The 26377-nt window shown below is 46.5% G+C and overlaps 1 protein-coding gene across 1 annotated transcript in view; it reads left to right on the top strand.

The window, feature by feature from the left end:
- The window catches only part of LOC127572623 (hepatocyte growth factor activator), a 57447-nt gene extending 46509 nt beyond the window's left edge, over positions 1–10938 (top strand). The window contains exons 16-19 of the mRNA XM_052020089.1: positions 3956–4095; positions 5165–5305; positions 6537–6685; positions 9561–10938. Of these exons, the coding sequence (XP_051876049.1) occupies positions 3956–4095; positions 5165–5305; positions 6537–6685; positions 9561–9740 (610 nt within the window). The 3' untranslated portion in view covers positions 9741–10938. The remainder of the gene's footprint in view (positions 1–3955; positions 4096–5164; positions 5306–6536; positions 6686–9560) is intronic.
- Positions 10939–26377: the final 15439 nt, after the last annotated feature.

The raw sequence follows: 26377 nt of genomic DNA on the forward strand, positions 1-26377 counted from the left end.
GTAAAGGAGGGGGGGCTGGTTTCTGAGATGTGCTGGGCTGTGTCCACAACTCTCTGCAGTTTCCTGAAGTCCCAGGCAGAGCAGTTGCTGTAGCAAGCCGCGATGCTTCTGGATAGGATGCTTCCTAGAGGGCGATCAACACGTGCATCCTTGGGAATGTGGGAGGGAAGCCTGAGCACCCAGAGGAGACCAACACGGTCAAGGGGTGCAAGCTCCCACACAGGCAGCACCAGAGGTCAGGAGTGAATCCAGGTCGCTGGAGCTGTAAGGCAGCAGCACTACCCGGCACACAGTGCCATCCTAAATATTAACCACGATTGGGGAGGCTGTTCATAAGGAGACACTCATTAAGACTGGCCACATTTGGAATACTATGTATGGTTCTCGTCACCCCATTACAGGAAGGATGTGGAGGCTTTGGAGAGGAAACAGAAGAGGTTCACCAGGATGCTTCCTGGATTAGAGGGCATGTGCTAGAAGGAGAGGTTGGACAAACGTGTTGTTTTTTCTAGATTGTCGGAGGCTGAGGGGAGACATGATAGAAGTTTATAAAATTATGAGGGGCATAAATAGGGTAGACAGAGTCTTTTTCCTAGGGTGGAAATGTCAAACACTAGAGGGCATAGGTTTAAGGTGGGAGGGGGAAAGTTTAAAAGGAATTTATTAGAAAATTTTTTTACACAGGTCAAGGTCAAAGTCAAAGTAGAGTTCATTGTCATATACACAAGTACACGTATGCACAGGTGCAATGAAAAACTTACTTGCAGCAGCATCACAGGCACATAGCATCAGATAAGCAGCACTCACAAGAGAAACATGAATTAACCATAAATTATACACAATTTTTACAAGAAAGAACACAATTAGAACAACACAAAGTCCATTTTAATGCAAAGTGATCAAAGTGGTCATAGTGTTGCTAAACTCTAGTGATTAAAACTTTAAAACTGTATTTATACAGCACGGTTACAGGCCCTTCTGGCCCAATGAGTCCGCGCTGCCCATTTTAAACCCAGTTTAACCTACCCATACGTCTTTGGAAAGTGGGAGGAAACCGGAGCACCCGGAGGAAACCCACGCAGACACGGGGAGAATGTACAAACTCCTTACAGACAGCGGCGGGAATTGAACCCCGATCGCTGGCGCTGTAATAACGTCGCGCTAACCGCTGCTGTGCCACCCCAAAGGTTAGGGTTGTGCCGTCAGGTGTCTGGAATGCGCTGTCAGAGAAAGTGGTGGAAGCAGATAGAGCAGCAACATTCAAAAGCACTTACACAGACACACAAATGCGCAGGGATTAGAGAGAGATGGACCTGGTGCAGGCAGATGGGATTAGTTTAGATTAGCATCATGGTGGGCTGAAGGGCCTGTTCCTGTGCTGTACTGTCCTGTGTTCTATGTTGTATTTCAGAAATTCCTTTATTCATAAAATATACGCTGGAAATACATCATGATCGGTGCATTTCTTTCTTTACATTCATTGTGCCTTCAATTCAATACATTCTCTTACAATGTGCCAATGTCACAATATTCCCTCTTTAAACAGAGAACACAGAACAGTACAGCACAGGAACAGGCCCTTCAGCCCACGCTGTCTGTACCGACAATGATGTTAGACCAAGATAAGATATAAGATATTTATTTATTAGTCACATGTACATTGAAACACACAGTGAAATGCATCTTTAGCGTAGAATGTTCTGGGGGCAGCCCGCAAGTGTCGCCATGCTTCCGGCACCAACATAGCATGCCCACAACTTCCTAACCCGTACGTCTTTGGAATGTGGGAGGAAACCGGAGCACCCGGAGGAAACCCACGCAGACACGGGGAGAACGTACAAACTCCTTACGGGCAGCGGCAGGAATCGAACCCAGGTCGCTGGCACTGTAATAGCGTTATGCTAACCGCTATGCTACCGTGCCACCCCTGCCTGCACGTGATCCATATCCCTCCACATTCACATGCCTATCTAAAAGCCTCTTAAAAGCCCCTATCCGCCTGCCTCCACCACTACCCCATTCCAGGTACCCACCACTCTCTGTGTGAAAAAAACCGAGGTAATTCAGCACAATGGTGCCACAGCCGAGGTGTTCCTTCTCCAACCTCATCTTTTAGTTAAAAGGATACTCTCAGAAGTAATTCCTCAAGGAAATAGTTCTCAACTGCATTTTTGCTTTAATAGGAATTATTATCAATAATGACCCATATATTCAAACAGCATAGAACAGTACAGGCCCACGATGTCTATGCCGACCATGATGCCATTTTAAACTGGTCCCATCTGCCTGCACGTGGTCTATATCCCTCTATTCACTGCCTCTTCATGTGCCTGTCTAAATGCCTCTTCCTATTAATATAGAACATAGAACAGTACAGCACAGGAACAGGCCCTTTGGCCCACCATGTCTGTGCTGAACATGCTGCCAAATTCTCTTCTGTTTATGGTCCATATCCCTCCATTCCCTGCATGTTCATGTGTCTGTCTAAATGCCTCTTAAATGCCACTGTCATATCTGCCCCCACCACCTCCCCTGGCAGTCGTTCCAAGCACCCACCGCTCTCTGTGCAAAAAAAATTTACCCTGCACACCTCTTTTAAACTTCTCCCCTCTCACCTAAAATGCATGTCCTCTAGTATTTGACATTTCTATCCTGGGAAAAGGATTCTGACTGTCTACCCTATCTACACCTCTCATAATTTTATAAACCTCTATCAGGTCTCCCCTCAGCCTCCGACGCTCGAGAGAAAACAACCTAAGTCTGTCCAACCCTCTCATGCCCTCTAATCCAGGCAGCATCCTGGAGAACCTCTTCTGCACCCTTTTCTAAAGCCTCCACATCCTTCCTGGAAAATATACGCCTAACAGAAGTTTTATATAGCTGCAACATGACTTCCTGACTCTTATACTCAATGGCCCGATGCACCAAAGAACTTTTTGAGAGGCTGTTACACAAGGCCTGGCCCTCAATGTACAGAAGCACCAGAAGACGAGATTGTCCTTCCCCCACAGAGCCTCTGTGCTGGTTGCACCGAGCTTCAGTGCATCCCTCAGCACATACTCCTGCACCTTGGAATGTGCCAGTCAGCACCATTCCCTTACAGACATCTCCTTACACTGGAAGATCAACAAGTTTCGATGGGACCAAAGTCTGTGTTTCACCGAGTTGAAGATCTTCCAGTGGCAGTTGTCTGACTTGGGACGTATCCCCAGGAACAGTCCGTAGGCTAGAGAGCCCTGTGTAACACAACTGCTTGGATGAAACTGACAAGGATCACTGCATTCTTTCCTGGACCTTCTTGGCCAACACACAGTCCATAAGGAGGTGGCCGATTGTCTCCCCTGCATAGCAGCCACCTGGAGGACAGTGTGTCTTGGGAATGAGACTATGACCGTTCAGGAGCGATCTGACGGGAAGTTCGCTCTCACTGCCAGCTAGGTGAGGTGTACATTGGTGAGTTCTTGTGATGAGACATTCTGATAAACGGCTTTGATAGCCGCACTCTAACCGCTCTCAGAGGAAGAATCACTCCTCTGGACAAAGCACCGAGACTTCCTGACACATTGGTTATGAAACCCTTCTGTGTTTGGTGATACTAAGGCCTTTCAGGTGGCGGAACACAGCCTCCATTGGCTGTGTACTCTGCGCTGACATCGGGGTTACACCTGTCTCTCTGTGGCCAAAATTTCCACGTGTCTTGCTGACCCAGAGTTTGCTTTGGAACCTGGCTAATTTTCATAAATCACTGGTGATTCTGAAACATCTCAGAAACTTCATTGGAATGTAAATACAGATGCGTGGACTTTCTCTGTAGTGAGATTGCATCGACCAGAAATTAATGTATGTTTTGGAAAAGATTTGTTTCTGATTATTGTTTCCCTGTGTTGAAATCTGACCAGTGAACTCTTATCTGACTGCTTTCTCTAATCTGACCAGTATTCTTTTTTCTTTTAAGTCCACTGGAGTCATCCATCCGAATTGTGTTGGGCCAACAATATTTTAATAAAACTGACAAGAACACTCAGGAATTTGAAGTCCAGAAATACATTTTACACCACGACTACACTGCGTATGAAGAAAATGTACACGATATAGGTAAAATGGCAAATATATCCTTGTCTATTACCTTGGAGGAAGTCTGAGTTTTTAATTTAAATGGCTGTGTGTGTGTGTGTGTGTGTGTGTGTGTGTGTGTGTGTGTGTGTGTGTGTGCGCGCCCACACATGCATTGGTGCACGTATGTTGATGTGTCTGAGTAGCCATATGTCAGTGTGTGCATTAGTGTTTGCATGTGGCATATATACTGTATATATAGAACACAGAACAGTGCAGCACAGTACAGGCCCTTCGGCCCACAATGTTGTGCTGGACTATATGTACACCTACTCCACGATCAATCCCTTCCCTCCTGCACAGCCCATAACCCTCCATCTTTCTTACATCCATGTGTCTATCTAAGAGCCTTTTAAATGTCCCCATTGTATCAGCCTCTACCACCACCACCGGCAGTGCGTTCCAGGCACCCACCACTCTTTGCGTAAAGAACCTACCTCTGACATCTCCCCTGAACATTCCTCCTCTGACCTTAAATGGATGTCCTCTGGTATTGGCCATTGCCACCCTGGGAAAAAGGTGCTGGCTGTCCACTCTATCTATGCGTCTCATAATCTTATACACGTCTATCAAGTCATTGGGATGTGTGTGTTAAAATAAGTATCGTCAGTGTGTGTATACTGTCAGTATGTGCGTGTGTGGTAGTATGCTTCAACCATTTGGTTCTTGAACCAACCGGCACAACCCTAAACACTACAGTTTAACAACACTATGACCATTTTGCACTGAAATGGACTTTTTCTTTTGTTCTAATTGTGTTCTTTCTCGTAAAAATTGTGTATAATTTATGTTTAATTTATATTTTTCTTGTGAATGCTGATTATCTGATGCTCTGTGCCTGTGATGCTGCTGCAAGTAAGTTTTTCATTGCACCTGTGCACACATGTACTTACGCATGTGACAATAAACTCGACTTTGACTTTGTTAGTGTGTGTAGTGTCAGTGTACCTGTGTTATAGTGTGTATTGTCAGTGTGTGTAGCTGTTGGTGTGTTTATGTGGGAGTCTGTGTGTGTGTGTGTGTGTAGTTATATGTACCTTTTATCTCCTAGCCCTTATCAAACTGAAGAAGGTGTCAAATCAGTGTGCAATCAAGTCACGCTATGTGCGGCCATTGTGTCTACCAAGTGCAACCGACATCTTCCCAGCAGGCTCCATGTGCCAGATCGCTGGATGGGGACACACCAAGGAAGGTAAACAACACTGTGGTTCTAATGCTCCTTGTTGGAACGGGAAAGGGCAGAAGGTAATAACCAAAGCCAATCTAATATGTGTGTGTGTGTGTGTGTGTGTGTGTGTGTGTGTGTGTGTGTCGGAGGGGAAAATGTGGACAAGTAACCCACCAAAAACACAGATTAACACTTGAGACGGAGTGCCACAAAGTGTCAGTAGCACCCTTGCCTTTAATGTGAGAAAACGAGGAGAGATTTGGTTGCCAGCACTACACGCGCAGAGGGGTACCAGTCACTAGTGCTGCTGGCCTCTGTTCCACTGAGAGGGTGGTAGTGAGCCACTGTGCACTGGAAAGTACCTTTATGTCTCAGCCCCGTAAAGAACGAACAGTGCAGAGGGTAGGTAAGGAGTCCACCACATCTCTAGTCGTCTGGAGTTACAACAGCTGAGGTTGGAGGTAACCGGTGATCCAGTAGTTTGTGTGTGTGTGTGTGTGTGTGTGTGTGTGTGTGTTTGTGCGCGCATGCGCGTGTGTTTGTGCGTGTGTGTGTTTGTGTGTGTGCATATGTGTGTCTGCATGTGTGTGTCTGTGTGCATGTGTGTGTTTGTGTGTGTGTCAGTGTGTATGTTAATGTGTGTGTAGTAGTGTGTGTGCATGTATGTGTTAGTGTGTGCATGTGTGTGTGTTACTGTGTGTTGTTAGTGTGTGTGCATGTATGTGTTAGTGTATGTTAGTGTGTGTGTCAGAGTGTGTGTGTTAGAGTGCTTGTTAGTGTGTGTGTATTTGTGTGTGCGTGTTAGTGTGTGTGTGTGTGTCTGTTAATGCATGTATTTTCAATGTGTGTGATAGCGTGTACTACCAGTGTGTCTGTTAGTGTGTGTATTGTCAGTGTGTGTGCCCGTTGATGTGTTGATGTGGATATCTGTGTGTGTATATTTTTATGTACCACAATCTTTGACTGGCTAATAACTAGTTATTGTTCTAACTATCCACATTATTAATTACATTCCACAACCACCAAAGTTTCACATCTGTGTCTTGCTACCCTAGGCTATAGGTTGACAAGTTTGGTGACTTAACCACTGCTGCTCCACAGACGCTCTGCTTACAGACAAAACGTGGAGATTTTTGACCATGCAGGACAGTTGATCCAAGGAGCCAGCAGGGACACAGTGGGCCAGATGGCCTCGATGTTCTCCATGCTTCTGCCGTTCTGCAGATTCCCTCTGTTCACTTCATTCCTTTTCCAGGTGCTTCTGAATACGCCAAGATTTTGCAGGAAGCCTCGGTCCCCATCATTTCCCATCAGCAGTGCATCAGCAGCCTCGACTATGGCAGTGAAGTGACACCCAACATGATCTGCGCTGGAGACCTCAATAAAGGCATCGATACCTGCCAGGTAGAGAGGCAGCACTTACCTGTGAGGTAGCAAGTAACTCTGAGATCTTGCTGTGTGCAGATTAGCTGCCAGGAGAGGTTGGACAAACTTGTGTTGTTTCCTCTGGAGTGCTGGAGGCTGAGGGGAGACCTGATAGAAGTTTATAAAATTATCAGTCAGTCAAAGTCAGAGTTTAGAACAGAGAACATAGAAGATTACAACACAGTACAGGCCCTTCGGCACACAATGTTGTGCCGACATTATATCCTGCTCTAAGATCTATCTAATCCTTCCCTCCCACATAGCCCCCCATTTGTCTATCATTTATGTGCCTATCTAAGAGTCTCTTAACTGTCCCTAATGACCTAGAAGGAAAATCTGGCAGCACACACAAAGTCCCTGACTTTCCTTTTCAGGCACAGGTGCAGTGCACTGTGTACCTTGGATTTCTATCCTGACTATGCAGGGCACCAGAGTGTCTGGCAGCACCTTCCCTCCTGGATCATCCAGTTGTGAGTTCCAGCCACACGCTGGGACCTGAGCACAAGAACCCTAGGCTGGACCTCCAGTGCAGTACTGTGGGAGTGCGTCACTGCTGCCTCAGACGATATGAAAGGACCCACAGCAATGTTCAGAAGAAGATCAGAAAGCGTCCTTGCTTATTTTCTTGGCAAATACTTATTGCTCAGCCCTAAGCAACACACACACCAAGTGCTGGAGGAACTCAACGGGTCAGGCAGCATCTATGGCGGGAAATGAACAGTCGATGCTTCAGGCCGAGACCCTTTATCAGAACTAGAAAGGAAGAGGGCAGAAGCCAGAATAAAAGGGTAGGGAGAGGGGGAGGAGCACAAGCTGGCGGGTGATAGGTGAGTCCAGGTGAAGGGGAAGGTAGGGAGGTGGGGGAGGGGAGTGGATTGGGAATGATGCGAGAAGCTGGGAGGTGATAGGTGGAAGACGCAAAAGGCTGAAGAAGATGGAATCTGATAGGAGAGGACAGTAGATCATGGAATAAAGGGAAAGAAGTGGGGACCCAGGGGAAGAAGGTGTGGGGGATGGGCAGGTCGTGAGGGCAGGGGAGGAGAAAGAGGGGTGAAGGGGCCAGAAGGATAAGGGAAAACAAAGGGGGGGGGGGGAACAGAGGGGAGTGGCTACCGGAAGTTAGAGAAATGTGTTAGTGTTGCTCCATCTTTCCAGCATCTCCAGTCTCTCTTGTATTGCTCAACCCTAACTGGCCACAGGAGTAGTGCCAGATGATTGGAGGGTGGCAAATGTTGTTCCTTTGTTCAAGAAAAGATTACCCTGGGAATTACAGACCAGTGAGTCTTACTTCAGTGGTGGGAAAATTACTGGAGAAAATTCTTAGAGACAGGATTTATGGGCATTTAGAGAAGCATTGGCTGATTAGGGACAGTCAGCATGGCTTTGTGAGGGGCAGGTCATGCCTCATGAGCCTGATTGAATTCTTTGAGGATGTGACAAAGCACATTGATGAAGGTAGAGCAGTGGATGTGATGTACATGGATTTTAGTAAGGCATTTGATGAGGTTCCTCGTGGAAGGCTTATTCAGAAAATGAGGAGGTATGTGATCCAGGAAAGCTTGGCTGTGTGGATTCAGAATTGGCTTGCTCATAGAAGACAGAGGGTGGTGGTAGATGGAGTGTATTCTGCCTGGAGGTCGGTGAGCAATGGTGTTCCGCAGGGATCTGTTCTGGGACCACTGCTCTTTGTGATTTTTATAAATGACTTGGATGAGGATGTGGAAGGATGGGTTAGTAAGTTTGCTGATGATACAAAGGCTGGTGGTGTTGTGGATAGTATAGACAGTTGCTGTAGATTACAACAGGATATTGATAGAATGCAGAGTTGGGCTGAGAAGTGGCAGATGGAGTTCAAACCGGAAAAGTGTGAAGTGATACACTTCAGGAGATCGAATTTGAAGGCAAAATACAAGGTTAATGGCAGGACTCTTAGCAGTCTGGAGGAACAGAGGGATCTTGGGGACCACGTCCATAGATCCCTCAAGGTTGCTGCGCAGGTCAATAGGGTTGTTAAGAAGGTGTATGGATTGTTGGCCTTCATTAGTCGGGGTATTGAGTTCAAGAGCCACAAAGTGATGTGGCAGCTCTATAGAACTCTGGTTGGACCACACTTGGAGTATTGTGTTGAGTTCTGGTCGACTCATTATAGAAAGGATGTGGGAGCTTTAGAGAGGGTGCAGTGGAGATTTACCAGGATGTTGCCTGGATTGGAGAGCATGTCTTCTGAGGATAGGTTGAGTGAGCTAGGGCTTTTCTCTTTGGAGAGGAGGAGGATGAGAGGTGACTTGATAGAGGTGTACAAGATGATAAGAGGCATAGATCGAGTGGACAGTCAGAGACTTTTCCCCAGGATGACTATAGCTAACACAAGAGGACATAATTTTAAGGTGATTGGAGGAAGATATAAAAGGGATGTCAGGGGTAAGTTTTTTTACACAGAGAGTGGTGGGTGCATGGAACGCACTGCCTGCAGAGGTTGTGGGGGTAGATACATTAGGGACATTTAAGAAACTCTTAGATAGACACATGAATGATAGAGAAATGGAGGGCTACGTGGGAGGGAAGGGTTAGATAGATCTTAAAGCAGGATAAAATGTCGGCACAACATCATGGGCCGAAGCACCTGTACTGTGCTGTAGTGTTCTATATAACCCTGGATTTGTGGAGTCTTGCTGTGCTGACTGTCATGTCACAGTGACTAAATTGGTGTAAAATTTCTGAGGTTGTGACTTATGCAATATTTTTTTTCCTTTAATGTACTGTTACCAGAATAAGGAGAGGCTAGAGCTCTATTACACCTACAGTGTATTTAAAATGTGTTCTAACCCCTTGTTGTCTGTGGTGATCTGGACAGGGAGACTCTGGAGGACCACTGATGTGCCACAAGGACCACATCGGCTATCTGTATGGAATCGCCAGCTGGGGAGAGGGCTGTGCTGTGAAAAATAAACCAGGTGTCTACACAAAAGTGCCCAGATATGTCGACTGGATCTACAGTAAAATCAAAAGCAGGCCAAAATACACCAAAGGCTGAAGAAACTGAGTCTGCACTTTGCTGAAACAATGAATCTAACTACATTCTCCCTCACCCCCCCCCCCCCCAACATTTCTGTGAAACGAGTCCATGAAATTACTTTTATTGCTTAATTATTCAAATCTGAAGCTTGGAGCAGACACTGGCAAATTAAATTTTAATTCCATGCTGGACTGGGGTTGCTAATGGGACTGGGGTCTTTGGGAATTAAGGAATCGATGTCCAAACCAAAGCCACAAATGCATTTTAGGAGAAAAGTTATAGAATAATTAAAAATATTTTTTCTTGGAATACTTTTGTTTTATTTTTTACTAAAAATATTGGGAATGGGAATTAAAACACCATCTCTGTGATTAAAACCAATTTGAAAATAAAAAAGATACTGTAGATACTGAACTAGAAAAAGAAAATATTAAAAACACTCAACAGGTCAGTCAGCATCTGAGGAGAGAAATGGTTAATGTTTCAGGTGAAAGACCCTTTGTCAGAAGTGGTCAGGTCATTAACTCTGGTTCTCTCTCCACTGATGCTGCATGATCTGCTGAATGTTTCTGAGTGCTGACACCGAGTTTCAACCCAAAACGTCGACAATTCCTTCCGCCCCCTCCCACAGATGCTGCTTGACCCCCTGAGTTCCTCCAGCAGATTGTGTGTTGCTCCAGGTTCCAGCATCTGCAGCCGTTTGTGTCTCCATTTTCTGCTTTTGTTTAAAGTAACTTGTTTTCCTCCGCCGGTTGTTGACCTGAAACATTAACTCTGTTGCTCTCTCCACAGATACTGCCTGACCAGCTGAGTGTTTCCAGCAATTTCTTTTTTTATAATTTCAGATGTCCAGCACCTGAATTTTAAAATTTTTTTAACACAAGCTGGGTTGTTTTGATGTACTGCTTGGTGGGAGGCAAAAGTTACGAAATACAACCTCCAGGAATACATGTGACCAAGATAAAGTCAAAGTCAAGTTTACTGTCATCTGCACGAGTCCATGTGTGCAGAGGTGCAATGAAAAACTTACTTGCAGCAGCATCACAGGCTCATAGTGATTACACAAGTGGTGGTATCTATGTAGAATGAGCTGCCAGAGGAAGTGGTTGAGGCAGGTACAGTGACAACTTTTAGAACCATAGAACCATAGAACAATACAGCATAATACAGGCCCTTCAGCCCATCATGTTGTGCCACCCTTCAAACCACACCTAAGACTAACTAACCCCTTCCTCCCACATATCCCTCTATCTTAAATTCCTCCATATGCTTATCTAACAATCTCTTGAACTTGTCCAATGTACCTGCCTCCACCACCACCCCAGGCAGCGCATTCCATGCACCAGCCACTCTCTGGGTGAAAAACCTCCCACTCTCTGGGTGAAAAACATCACCCTTGAACTTTGCACCCAATACCTTAAAACCATGTCCTCTTGTTTTGAGCATTGGCACCCTAGGAAAGAGGCGCTGGCTGTCCACTCTATTTATTCCTCTCAATATCTTGTATACCTCTATCATGTCTCCCCTCATCCTCCTTCTCTCCAACAAGAAAAGCCCTAGCTCTCCTCATAATCCATACTCTCTAATCCAGGCAGCATCCTGGTAAATCTCCTCTGCACCCTCTCCAACGCCTCCACATCCTTCCTATAATGAGGCGACCAGAACTGGACACAGTACTCTAAGTGTGGCCTAACCAGAGTTTTGTAAAGCTGCATCATCACTTTGCGGCTCTTAAACTCGATCCCCTGATTTATGAGAGCTAACATCCCATAAGCTTTCTTAACTACCCTATCCACCTGTGAGGCAACTTTTAGTTTGAAAGACAGTTGGGCAAGTACATGGATTGAAAAGGTTTAGGAGGTTATGGGCCAAATCCTGGCAAATGGGACCAGCTTGGATGGGGCATCTTGGGGTCAGCAGGAACCGGTTGGGCCGAAGGGCCTGTTTCTGTGCTGTATGACTCTATCACTCTATGACTCATAGCATCAGATAAGCAGCATTCACAAGGAAAACATAAATTAAGCATAAATTATACACAACTTTTACAAGAAAACATGATTAGAACAAAAATAAACAAAGTCCATTTTAGTGCAAAGTGATCAAAGTGGTCACAGTGTTGCTATACTGAAGTACTGATAAGGGTTGTGCCGGTTGGTTCAAGAACCAAATGGTTGAAGGGAAGTAGCTGTTCTTGAACCAGGTGGTGTGAGACTTCAGGCTTCTGTACCTCCTGCCCGATGGTAGCCGCGAGAAGATAACATGGCCCGGATGGTGGGGATCTTTGGGCATCTTTGATGATGGACCTCTATGATTGAGGTAAACACAGTGACGGTGGTGGACATGGTTTGAGGGGCTACAGCAAATTGGAAACCTGCAATCAGGTTCTCCACACAGCATATACTGAGGGACAGGAGTCCTTATATGGATGTTTTCCTTCATTTATTCAAGGGATGTGGCTTCGCAAGTTGAGCCAGCTCACCTTCGCAAGGTGAGCTGCCTTCTTGAACTTCAGCAGTCCGCGGTGTGGGTACGCCCACAGTGCCGTTACAGAGGGAGTTCCGGGAATCTGACCCAACAACGGTGCAGGAATGGCGATATATTAAAAGACACTTGGACCGTTACATGGACAGGAAAGGTTTAGAGGGATATGGGCCAAACACGGGCAACTGGGATTAACTTTGATGGGCATTTCGATTGGCATAGACCAGTTAGGCCGAAGGGCCTGTTTCCATACTCTATGACTCTCTATTTCCAAGTCAGGATGGTGTTTGGCTTGGAGGGCAACTTCCAGGTAGTGGTGTCCCAGAGGAAAATTAGAGAAGTCGACGACTTGGCCCATCATGTCTATGCTTGCACCTATGAAGAGAAGTTCCTCCACCTCCCACTCCTCTGTTTTTTCCTCATATTCTTCAAGTTTTCTCCAGTCCCCAATGAGGAAGCTTTCAATGAATCTGTTTCCACTCTTCTTCAGGCAACAGTTTCCAAATTTGAACCACTTCTTGCACAGAAAGGTAGTCCTCTTGTAGCCTCTGATTGCCAGTCACTCAGCTGCTGGAAGCAATTTCTCTTTCTAAACCCTCTAGGTCTTGGATGCCTCTCTCCACCCTCCTCTTGGCCTCCTTTGCAGAGAGAATACCCTCAGCTTCTCCAGTGTCACTGCAATCTCTCCTCTGGAATCGCACTAGGAGAACATAGAGAACATAGTACAGCACAAAACAGGCCCTTCAGCCCATCTTGTCTGCGCCTACTAATCCCACCTGCCTGCACATGGTCCATATCCCTCCATTCCCTGCCTGTTCCTGTGCCTGTCTAAATGCCTCTTGAACTAAATGCCTCTTGAACATCTGCCTCCACCACCACCCCTGGCAGCCCGTTCCAGGCACCCACCGCTTTCTGTGTAAAATAAAATCTCACAAATTTCGTTTAAGCTTTCCCCCTCAGATTAAACTGCCCTCTCGTATTTGACATTTCTGCTCTGGAAAAAAAGACTATTTATCCTATCTATACCTCTCATAATTTTATAAACTTCCTTCGGGTTACCCCTCAGCCTCCAACACTACAGATAAAACATCTAAGTTTGTCCAAGCTAATCTCTTGGACTTCTTCCAAAGCCCTTGTGTCCTTCCAAGATACTCCATCTGGGGCCGAACCAGTTAAAGGGAAGTTCGGCATGAAATTCTCGTTGTACAAGTATAGTTATAATGCACTGGATCCTGTGTTCTTTACAAAATGTGTTTTGTAATTTACATGGAATGTAAACGTTGTGTAGGCCTAGCTCTGCGGGGGCATTACTACAGGTTTGTTTTTTTAGTAGCTCAGGAGAGGCATATGAAGATGGAGATGGAATCCAGATCTTGCAATCCAAGAATTTAGGAGATCCTTCTCCAATGCGTACAAAATGACATTGAGCCACATCATGGTTGGCAAAGACATGTTGGACCAAATGGCCCGAAAATCAGAGCAGATGCTGGAAATCTGAGAAACAAACAGGGAATTCTGCAAACACTCAGCAGGTCAGGCCATATCTGTGGGAAGAGAACCAGAGTCAACATTTCAGGTCAAAGAACGTTCACCAGAACTGAAAAGAGGACAACAGGAGGTCGTTAAACTGCAGGGACGGTGGGGGACGGGGGATGTCTCTGATTGGACGAAACCAGGGGGACCATGGGGATGAGCTGTAAACAAGCGAGTGAGTGGGAGCAGTTAGAGACTGAGGACATGGACAAAAGAAGGTAGGAGTTGTGAAATGCAGAGCAGGGGGACACGCCCGGCAGGTCAGGGTGAGTATGTCCTCTACTCCTAGAGAGAAAGAAAAAAGGGAAAAAAAACAAGGTGATCTAATGTTACAGCTGGACAATCGATACAGGTCAAGAAATCAGGCTACCAGAAGTTGTAGAACTCAACATTGGTATTGGTATTAGTTTATCATTGTTACTTGTACCGAGGTACAGTGAAAAACTTGTCTTGCATATCGTTTGTACAGATCAATTCATTACACAGTGCGTTGAGGTACTACAGGGTAAAACAATGACAGAAAACAGAGTAAAGTGTGAATGAAAAACACGATGATGCTGGAGGAACTCAGCAGGCCAGGCAGCATCCGTGGAGAAAAGCAGGTGGTCAACATTTCGGGTCAGGACCCTTCTTCAGGACTGAAGATAGGAAAAGGGGAAGCCCAATATACAGGAGGGAAAAGCAGAGTAGTGATAGGTGGACAAAAGAGGGGAGGCGGGGTGGGGCCAGGAAAGTGTGTGTGGGGCGGCTGGTTTGTAGGGAAGAGGGTGGGGATTACCTAAAGTGGGAGAATTCAATGATCATGCCATTAGGCTGCAAGGTTCCAGGATGGAAAATGAGGAACAGTTAGGAACAGCACCTCATTTTCTGTCTTGGAACTTTGCAGCCTAATGGCATGAACATTGAATTCTCCCACTTTAGGTAATCCCCACACCCCTTCCCCACAACCACCCCACCCCCCCACCCACCGTGCTTCTTCTCTTCTTCCCTTTCCTAGCCCTTTTTTTCCTCGCTCTCCTTACCTTTGACCCATCCCCCGGTGGATCTGCTCTCCCCTCCTCCCCCACACCTGCCCATCACTATCTCTTACCTGTATCTACCTATCACCACCCTGTGCCCACCCCTCCTCCCCTCTTTTGTCCACCTATCACTGCTCTGCTTTTTCCTCCTATATATTGGGCTTCCCATTTTCCTATCTTCAGTCCTGAAGAAGGGTCCTGACCCAAAATGTTGACCGCCTGCTTTTCTCCACGGATGCTGCCCGGCCTGCTGAGTTCCTCCAGCATCATCGTGTTTTTCATCTAGATTCCAGCATCTTGTTCACCAAGCCAATTTCCCTTGGGAAAGCCATTATTGAATCTGCTCCACTGCCCTTTCTGAGAACTTGTTTGTGATCACAACAAATTACTTGAAAACAATCCTCCTTCCACCCTTTGTATAAGTTACACGGACAGTTTCAAAAGTGGAACTTAGGATCAAGCCATCCAACTTGCTTGTGGATCCGGCTGACAATATTTGCCTTAGAACTTGGTGCATTAAAGAGATGCCTCATGTCGTTCTAGTGACCTGCAGAACATTGAGAACTTGGTAATAAAATCTATGCCAGTGGTTTAATAGAGCATTGAGGGGGTTCCATTCTGTTGGAGATATTACCTGCCAGAAGATGAGAGGGGGAAAGTTCAAAGGAGATGAGTGGGGCTAGTTTTTTTATACAGAGAGTGGTAGGTGCCAGGGGTAGTGTTGGAGGCAGATGCGATAGTGGCATTTAAGAGGCTTTTAGATAGACACATGAAGGAATGGAGGGATATGGATCACGTGCAGGCAGAAGAGATTTAGTTTGATTTGGCATCATGTTTGGCACAGACATTGTGGGCCAAAGGGCCTGTTCCTGTGCTGTACTGTTCTGTGTTCTATGTAAGTGTGAAGTGGTGCATTTTGGAAGTTAAACCAGGACAGGCCATAAACAGTGAATGACAGGGCACTGGGGAACGTTGTAGAACAGAGATCTCAAGTACATAGTTCTCTGAAAGTGGCGACACAAGATTGTGAAGGAGGCATATGGCACTCGTACCTTCTTCAGATGAGGCATTGAGGTGGCACATCATGTTACAGCTGTACAAGATGTTGGTGAGACCACATCTGCTATATTCTCTGTGGTTCTGCTTGCCATACTGTAGGAAGGATCCCTCATGATTTTATAAGCCTCTATAAGGTCACCCCCTCAGCCTCCTTCGCTCCAGGGAAAACAGTCCCAGACTGTCCAGTCTCTCCTTATAGCTCAAGCCCTCCAGTCCCGGAAAATTAACACAAGAACACAAGAAAATGGGAGCAGGAGTAGGCCACTCGGCCCTTCAAACCTGTCCCATCATTCAAGATGGTCGTGGCTGATCTGTGATGGCCTCAACTGTGATGATGATCATCTGTGATGGCATGCATTTAAGGTGAGAGGGGGTAGGTTCAGGATAGACGTGAGGGGTAAGTTTTTTACTCAGAGAGTGATGGATGCCTGGAATGCGTTGCCTGATAGGGTGGTGGAGGCAAATTCACTGGGGGCTTTTAAGTGGAGGTTGGATGGGCACATGAATGAGAGGAAAGTAGAGGGATATGGGCATTCTGTAGGTAGGAGGGATTAGCTATGTCAGCGCAACATTGTGGGCCGAAGGGCCTGTTCTGTGCTATACTGTTCTATGTTCTATGTTCTAACTCCTCTTCTGTGCCAGTTCCCCATAACCCTCAATCCCTTGACCTTTCAAATACTTATCTATCTCCACCTTGACCAAGGTTAATGGCAGGACTCTTAGCAGTGTGGAGGAATGGAGGGATCTTGGGGTCTACGTCCATAGATCCCTCAAGGTTGCCACGCAGGTCGATAGGATTGTTAAGAAGGTGTATGGTGTGTTGGCCTTCATTAGTCAGGGTGTTGAGTTCAAGAGCCACGAGGTGATGTTGCAGCTCTATAAAACTGGTTAGACCACACTTGGAGTATTGTGTTCAGTTCTGATCGCCTCATTATAGGAAGGATGTGGAAGCTTTAGAGAGGGTGCAGAGGAGATTTACCAGGATGTTGCCTGGATTAGAGATCATGTCTTATGAGGATAGGTTGAGTGAGCTGGGGCTTTTCTCTTTGGAGACGAGGAGGATGAGAGGTGACTTGATAGAGGTGTACAAGATGATAAGAGGCATAGATCGAGTGGACAGTCAGAGACTTTTTCCCAGGGTGACAATGACTAACACGAGGGGATGTCATTTTAAGGTGATTGGAGGAAGGTATAAGGGGGATGTCTGAGGTAAGTTTTTTACACAGAGGGTGGTGGGTGCGTGGAACGCACTGCCAGCAGAGGTTGTGGGGGCAGATACATTAGGGACATTTAAGAGACTCTTACAAACATGAATGATAGAAAAATGGGGGGTTATGTGGGAGGGAAGAGTTAGATAGATCTTAGAGCAGGATAAAATGTCAACACAACGTTGTGGGCTGAAGACCATGCACTGTGCTGTAGTGTTCTATGTTCTCTGTTAAGTATATCTAATGCTCTGGCCTCCACCTCCCCCGGGGTACAGAGAATTCCGGAGATTCACTGCCGTCTCAGAGAAGTTGTTTCTACGCACCTCAGTTTTAAATGACCAGCCCCTTATTGTGTAGCTATGTCAGGGGTAGTGGCGGAAGCAGATACGATACTGGCATGAAGAGGCTGTTAGAGAGACGAATATGCAGGGAATTGAGGGATGTGGATCACGTACAGGCAGAAGGGGTTTAGTTTAATTCAGATTCCTGTTCGGCACCAAAGGGCCTGTTCCTGGTGCAGTAGTACCTTTCTTTGTTCTGCGTAAACGCGAAGTGGTGCATTTTGGCAAGTTAAACCAGGGCAGGACATAAACAGTGAGTGAACAGGGCTACGTTCTACATTCATGACTCTCCCACTAGTGCGAACCAAAGCAGCAACCAAATGGGTGAAAAGGGGAAAAGCACAGAATACAGTTTGGAAGAGTCATTCTCCTTTAAGAAGAGTGTTCTCGCTCGCACGTGGGTCTCCGGGGGAGGCGGGGGTGGAGCAGCTCGATGGGGAGAGGCGTCAGTGAGCTCTGGCTCCTCTCTGGAGCGGTCAGGGCTGTGGGATCTCAGCTCATGCGAGCTATTTTGAAAGTGACCCTGAAAGTTTGCAGCTGTTTACGACCATGACTGAAGATGACGGATTCAGTTGTCGCGGAAGGCCAAGTAAAACTGAGAGACGGAAAAAAGGTTTGTTGGATCCGCTGTAGCGAAAATTAAAGTTGTTGGCGTCAAGCGGTTTGTAGACTGAAGGATATGTGCCGGACTGATTTGTTAACTCAGTGTTGTATTGTATTTTACATGAACCTCCAGTGGAAAAATAGATGGCTGGTGCTTCGAAAACCTTCTCCTGTAGCAGGTACGTGTCTGTACTTTTACTCACTGACTATATTTGACTCTCTAGGGGAACTGAAGCTAGGAAACCGATGGCTCATTCGATAGTTTGTGGGGGAACTTTTATGTGCTCTTAAAGGAGTTATAACATCTCTTATTATAAGAGATTAGAGATGTTATAAAGCAATTATAACAGCTCTAGTTCCTTATTTAGACCGGTGTGTAGTACATCTCTTTCGGAACTGTGTTCTTGTCCTCTCTAACATCAGTTGCTCTTTTTACAGAGAATGAATTAAGTGCAGGAGGAGGACACTTTGACCCTTGAGTTTGCTCCCCCCCCCCCATTCAATCAGATCAATGCTAATCTCATTGTAACCTCACCTCTGCATTGCTACCTCCCCACATTAGTAGAACACATGGGGATAGATACATGGACGGGAGAGATCTGGAGGGTTATGGACTGGGTGCAGGTAGATGGGACTAGCGGAATAAAGTTCCATCATAGACTAGAAGGGCTGAATGGCCTGTTTTCTGTGCTGCAGTGTTCTATGGTTCTAACATAGAAGGAACAGACCCTTCTGCCCATAATGTTGTGCTGAACTAATCAAAACTAGTAATTAAACACCTAACTAAACTAATCCCTTCTGCCTACACAACGTCCATATCTGCCTAAGAACCTCTCAAATGCCTCTATCATATTCACTTCCACTAACACCCCTAGAAGCGCATTCTGTGTAAAAAAAAAACCTGTGTAAAAAAAAATCTTTTGCCCCCTTTGCTTATCGAGAATCTGTCTACCTTTGCCTTAAAAATGATCAACAATTATGATTTCTTTGCCCTTTGAGGAAGAAAGTTCCAAAAACTCACAACCCTCTGAGACAATATTTTTTTAAACCTCATTTCTACCTTAAATGGGTGTCCCCTAATTTTTAAATGGTGACCCCTGCATTTAGATTCTCCCAGAAGGTGAATCGTCCACAGGCACTCTGTCAGGACCCCTTCAGGAACTTTGATGTTTCAATTGTTCTTCTTAAACTTCAGTTGATTCAAGTCTAGCCTTTCCTCATTGGACAACTCACCCATTCTAGGTTACGGTGACACTTGCTGTTTTATGTAGACTACTGTATTGGGTGGAGGACAACAACTGGGCTGAAACATCTTGATCAGTTCAGATAATAGTGACTGTCTGATCATGTCTGTAGAGTCATAGAGTTAAACAGCACGGAAACAGGCCTTTCGGCCCAACTCGTCCATGCTGACCAAGATGTGTACATGAACTAGTCCCATTTGCCTGCATTTGACCCATGTCCCTTTAAACCTTCCCTACCTACGTACCTGTTTAAATGCCATTTAAACATTATAATTGTACCCGCCTCTACCATTTCCTCTGGTAGCTTGTTCCACACACCCACCGCCCTCTGTGTGGAAAAACCTGCCCCTCAGATTCCAATTTAAGAGCAGGGAGGTTATGCTGCAACTGTACAGGGTACTGGTGAGGCCGCACCTGGAGTACTGTGTGCAGTTCTGGTCTCCTTACTTGAGGAAAGATACACTGGCTTTGGAGGCGGTGTAGAGGAGGTTCATCAGGTTGATTCCGGAGATGAAGGAGTTAGCCAACGAGAAGAGAATGAGTCGCCTGGGGCTATACTCACTGGAATTCAGAAGAATGAGAAGGGACCTTATAGAAACGTAAAATTATGAAAGGGATAGATAAGATAGAGGCAGGAAAGTTGTTTCCACTGGTAGGTGAGACTAGAACTAGAGGACATAGCCTCAAGATTCAGAGTAATAGATTTAGGATGGAGATGAGGAGAAACTGCTTTACCCAGAGAGTAGTGAATCTGTGGAATTGTCTGCCCAGGGAAGCAGTAGAGGCTACCTCATTAAATATATTTAAGACACAATTAGGTAGATTTTTGCATAGTAGGGGAATTATGGGGAAAAGGCAGGCAGGAGGATCTGAGTCCACGGCCAGATCAGCCATGATCTTATTGAATGTCGGAGCAGGCTCGACGGGCCAGATGGCCCACTCCTGCTCCTATTTCTTATGTTCTTTAAATCTTTCCCCTCTCACCTTCAAATCTAGTTTTAGACTTTCCTACTCTGGGAAAAAGATTGTGACCATTCACCTAAGCCCCTCTTGATTTTGTGGTAAGCACTTTAAAGTCACCCCTCAGTCTCCTGTGCTCCAGGGAATAAAGCCCCAGCCTATTAGTTTCTCCTTATAACTCAAGCCCTGCAGTCCAGGCAATATGCTTGTGGTAAGATCTTTTAGAACTGCCCCACAACCCCAGATTGGTAAGTTTCTTCCTATTCAAAATGCTCCGCCATTCAATAAGATCATGGCTGATCTGGCCATGGATCCTCCTACCTGCCTTTTCCCCATAACCCTCAATTCCCCTACTATGCAAAAATCTAACTATTTATATTTAAGTCCTGAGTTTTGAGTAGGTTGCTTCTTTTTTCCCTCCCGTGGTGTTCTGTTGTGAACTCAAACCTCATTTTCGGTGTTACCAAAGGTGTATCACACTATCAGATATGTGGCCTTTTAAACAAACCACTTACTCTCCCAGGTGGATAAAGCTAAGGCTTTATGAGGCATTGGTCAGACCACGTTTGGAATATTGTGAGCAATTTTGGGCTCCGTATCTAAGGAAGGATGTGCTGGCCCTGGAGAGGGTCCAGAGGAGATTCACAAGAATGATCCCAGGAATGAAAGGGTTAACATACGAGGAGTGTTTGATGTCTCTGGGCCTGTACTCGATGGAGCTCAGAAGGATGAGGGGGAATCTCATTGAATCCCAGCGGTTACTGAAAGGCCTGGATAGAGTGGACGTGGAGAGGATGTTTCCATCAGTAGGAGAGTCTAGGATCTGAGGGCACAGACTCAGAATAAGGGGACGTCCCTTTAGAAGTGAGCTGAGAAATTTCTTTAGCCAGAGGGCGGTGAATCTGTGGAATTCGTTGCTACAGAGGGCTGTGGAGGCCAGGTCATTGGGTGTATTTAAGGCAGAGATCGATAGGTTATTGATTAGTAAGGGGGTTGAGGGTTACAGGGAGATTGGGGTTGAGAAAAGAGAAAAATCAGCCATGATCGAATGGCGGAGCAGACTCGATGGGCTGAATGGCCTAATTCTGCTCCTATGTCTTATGGTCTAATGGCCTTATGGTCGTAAAGTGTTTAGAGGGTGAGATGGAGAGGGGTATAAGGAAGCTTGTGAGGGACATAATCTTCAGACTGGCCCTGTTGGGCTGAATGGCCTGTTCCTAATCCATGGACGGAATTGTGTTTCATTTGGCTCCTTTAGAGGTATCCCCCCTTCCTCACCCCCTGCAGCTTTCCGGAGGCTGCTTTTTGACTGAGATTGCTTTGAAAGGGATTTTTAAAAATCAATTAAAAGCAGAAGAAAGACTTCAGTATTTTATTGATTGTGTGTAACAGGACAGTGCGTTGAATATAGGGGCTCCAGGACTGAGCTGGTGTGTGATGCCAAGTTGCCCCAGGTTCTCTTGTTAAAGGTGGCGTTAATATCAGAAACAGGCAATGATGTTAATTAAACCAACGTGTGCAGGGGCATCACTCGTCTCTGGAGTGTCCGGTTGCGGACTTTAACCTCCCGCTGAGCGCAGTATTTAAGATGACACTGTCGGTGCGGTCTGTTAAATAAACTGTTTTCTCTGCCAGGTGAACTTGCAATACCCTGAGCCCCAATTCTGAAATGAATCAAGGGATTCTCTCCATTGTCCTGGGTTACTTATCCTAAAAAGCACAAGAGTGTTGTTGTGTTTTCCTTGCTGTTTGTGGGAGCTTGCGGTACAGAGATGGCCTGTTGTATTTCTCAGAGCAGGAGTAGGCCACTCGCTCCCTCAAACCTGCCCCGCCGTTCAATATATTCGTGGCTGAGCCATTCCAGGCCTCAACTCCTCCCTGTGCCAGCTCCCCGGAGCCATCAATTTGCTGATTTTCAGAAGTTTATCTCCCTCCTCTTTAACTACCTCCAATGATCCAGACTCCACAGCTTCCCAGGGTAGAGAGTTCCAGAGATTCACCACTCTCTGTGAGGAGAAACTCATAACACCTCAGTTTTAAATGATCACCCTATAATCTACTAGCAGTTTTAAATGATCACCTTATAATCTAGTAACTCTAGAACATAGAACATTACAGTAGAAAGGCAGCACTTACCTGTGAGGTAGCGCATAACTTGCTGTGTGCAGATTAGCTGCCAGGAGAGATTGGACAAATTTGGGTTTTTTTCTCTGGAGCATTGGAGGCTGAGGGGACACCTGTTAGAAGTCTACAAAATTATCAGTCAGTCAAAGTCAGAGTTTAGAAATAGAACATTACAGCACAGTACAGGCCCTTCGGCCCACGATGTTGTGCTGACATTTTATCCTGCTCTAATATCTATCTAACCCTTCCCTCCCACATAGCCTTCCATTTTTCTGTCATTCATGTGTCTGTCTAAGAGTCTCTTAAATGTCCCTAATGTATCTGCCTCCACCACCTCTGCCGGCAGTGCGTTCCACGCACCCACCACTCTCTGTGTAAAAAAAACTTACCTCTGACATCCCCCTTATACCTTCCTCCAATCACCTTAATATTATGCCCCCTTGTGTTAGTCATTATCGCCCTGGGAAAAAGTCTCTGATTGTCCACTCGATCTATGCCTCTTATCATCTTGTACACCTCTATCAAGTCACCTCTCATCCTCCTTCTCTCCAAAGAGAACAGCCCTAGCTCACTCAACCTGTCCTCATAAGACATGCTCTCCAATCCAGGCAACATCCTGGTAAATCTCCTCTGCACCCTCTAAAGCTTCCACATCTTTCCTATAATGAGGTGACCAGAACTGAACACAATACTCCAAGTGTGGTCTAACCAGAGTTCTATAGAGCTGCAAGATCACCTCACGGCTCTTGAACGCAATACCCCGACTAGTGAAGGCCAACACTTCACATGCCTTCTTAACAGCCCTATCGACCTGCGTGGCAACTTTGAGGGATCTATGGACGTGGACCCCAAGATCCCTCTGTTCCTCCACACTGCTAAGAGTCCTGCCATTAACCTTGTACTCTGCCTTCAAATTTGATCTCCTGAAGTGTATCACTTCACACTTTTCTGCCACTTCTCAGCCCAGCTCTGCATCTGGTTTCTTGTTTGCAAGGGAACTCTATGTTCCCTTGTTTGCAACCCTCCCACTAGTGGAGACATCTCAGAATCAGGTTTATTATCACTGACGTTTGTCGTGAAATTTGTTGTTTTGCAGTAGCAGTGCAGTGCAAGACTTAAAAATTACTATAAGTTATAAACATAAATAAATAGTGCAAAACAGGAATGATGATATTAAGATATTTAAGATATTTATAGATTCATAGAGATATACAACATGGAAACAGGCCCTTCGTCCCAACTCGTCCATGCCGACCAAGGTGCCTACCTACACTAAACCCATTTGCCTTTATTTATTAGTCACATGTACACCGAAACACACAGTGAAATGTGCCTTTTTGCATTACTCAGAGTGTGCTGGGGGCAGCCCACAATGAGGTGGTGTTCATGGGTTCATGGACCGTTCAGAAATCTGATGGTGGAGGGGGAAGAAGCTGTTTCTAAAACGTTGAGTGTGGGTCTTCAGGCTCCTGTACCTCCTCCCCATGGTAGTAACGTGAAGAGGGCATGTCCCGGATGGTGAGGGTCCTTGGTAATGGATGCCACCTTCTTGAAGCACCGCCTCTTGAAGATGTCCTCGATGGCAGGGAGGGTTGTGATGGAGCTGGCTGAGTCTACGTCCCTCTGCAGCCTCTTGTGATCCGACATATTGGAGCATCCATACCAGGCGGTGATGCAACCAGTCAGAATGCTCTCCACCGTACCAAATCTCTTCAAGCTCTACCCTGTCATAACCCCTCAGGATCTTTTGTTTTAATAAGATCAGCCCTCTCCAAAACTCCCAAGAACACAGATCCAACCTCTTTAGCCACCCATGGTTGGGTACCCTTCTCACTCCAGAATTAGCCTTGTGAATTTCTTTCCTCTAAGTCACACCTCATCAACATATTGCTTGAAGGTTACACATCGAGAGAAAGCTCGACAAGAAAGCTCTTTGGGATCGAAAAATGCCCTATATAGTAGGTTAAAGCCAATTCCCATCCGAACCAAAGGAAGTATACAGACTCAGTGGGGTTGCTCTACCCAGTGTTTATTGGACACTCTCTGTCCTGCTGTACACACCAGTGAGCTGCAGTTGTGGAGGACCTCTCCGAGAGTGGTAGACACCACACAGGCTGGGGTGTGGGGTGGGGGTTGTTGTCTGGTAGCCCCCGATGGAGGGCAGTGTCTGTTAGAGAGCAGGTGAAACTGAGCTGCAGCGAGAGTGAAACTTGTGAATGGATTAGAAATCTTTGAAGTTGCTGTTTTTGCAGCTGTCTGTGTGGCAGCTGATGTCCTGGTCTGCGAGCAGGCGGGGAAATCAACTCCTGTCAGTCAGCACCGGCCGGGAGGAGGGCTGCAGAGGGGGGGGCTGAACGAGAGACAGAGGAAGGAAAGGAACACGGGGGGGGGGGGCTGCAGACGAAGGAGCGAGAGGGAGACTGGGGGAACAGGGGGAGGGAGGGGGCACTGATGGGGGGGCAAAATGAGGGAGAGGGGAATGAAATGGGGGGGGGACAGAGAGGGAGAGGCTGACCAGGCAAGGGGGGGCAGAGGGAGGTAGTTAGAGGGGGACTGAGGGAGGTAGGTAGAACGGGACTGAGGTAGGTAGAGCGGGACTGAGGGAGGTGGGGGAAGAGGGGGAGGGAGAGGGGGGACAGGATGGGCAAAGGGACTGAGGGGGGTGACCAGGGGAGGGCAGACCAGAGGAAAGGAGAACAGAAGGTGGGAGGAAGGGGATAACCTGGGGAGGAGGAACAGGCAGAGGGTGACTGATGGAGGAGGGGGGGGAGAGAGAGAGAGAGGGAGGGAGAGGGGGACCAAGGGAGGGGGGGGTCAGAGATGGATCAGACTGAGGGGAGGAGGAGAGAGAATTGTTCGAGGAGAGGCAAAGGAATGATTGTTAAGGGGGGCGGGGAGTGGTATTGTAAGGGACAGTAGAGACAGGAATGGGACAGGGGCTGGTTGAGTTTCGGTTTAGCGTGAAAGGTGAAATATATGAGGGGAACCTGAGGGGAAACTTCTTCACTCAGAGGGAGGTGCGAGTGTGGGATGAGCTGCCAGCGGAAGTGGTAGATGCGGATTCAGCTGTAACACTTAAGAGAAGTTTGGATAGGTACATGGATGGGAGGGGTTTGGAGGGATATGGTCCGGGTGCAGGTAGATGGGACTCGGCAGAAGATCAGGTCGGCATGGACTAGATGGGCCGAAGGGCCTGTTTCTGTGCTGTAGTGCTGTATGACTCCAAACTGTAAAACCTGGCCCCCTCTCACACGACGCTGGTCAGTATTTCTCCCTCCCCCTTGTCCCATCACACACCTCCCCTTATCCCAATATGTACCACAAGGCCCTGGTGTTTAGTGGGCTTCTCCTGTGAGTGGCATTCTTCCTCATGATACAGCCCAGTCACACTTTGATATCGCTACCCAGTGAACCTAATCCTTTGCGATAAACAAATCGCTGGAGGAACTCGGCGGGTCAGGCAGCACCTGTGGAGCGATGTTTCGGGACGGCATGGATGAAGGGGTCTTGACCCAAAACGTTGACTGCCCATTTCCCCCCACAGATGCTGCCCAACCCGCCGAGTTCCTCCAGCAGATTGTTTTCTGCTCCAGATTCCAGCACCTGCAGCCTCTTGTGTCTCCAAAGCTAATCCTTTGCTCTCTCTTTTCATTCTTGAAGAGCCACACTCAACGATTCAGGAACAGCTTCTTCTCCCTCAGCCATCAGTTCATGAATCCATGAACGCTAGCTCGTTCTTCCTTTTTTATTGCACTAGTTATTTATTTTTGTAATTTATAGTAATTTTATGTCTACACTGTACTGCTGCTGCAAAACAAAAACTTTCACGTCATACAAGAGTGATGATGAATCTGATTCTGATTCCTTGTTCTTTGTATTTCCTCTTTTTACTCTCCATTCTCCCTTTTCACTTTTTTTTTGTTTCATCCTCATGCTCCTTTTGCTCGCTTTTTCCTCTCTTCTTGACTCCTTCCCCTTGTTTTACCTCTCTTGCCTGCTTGTGACCTGCAGGCCTAGTCCTGTTGAGACATAGAGTTCATGTGAATGGATCATGTGCTTCTTTGTGAATACACAAAGAGTCAT

The sequence above is a fragment of the Pristis pectinata genome, chromosome 7 (genome assembly GCF_009764475.1).
Source record: "Pristis pectinata isolate sPriPec2 chromosome 7, sPriPec2.1.pri, whole genome shotgun sequence".
Classification (NCBI taxonomy): Eukaryota; Metazoa; Chordata; class Chondrichthyes; order Rhinopristiformes; family Pristidae; genus Pristis; species Pristis pectinata.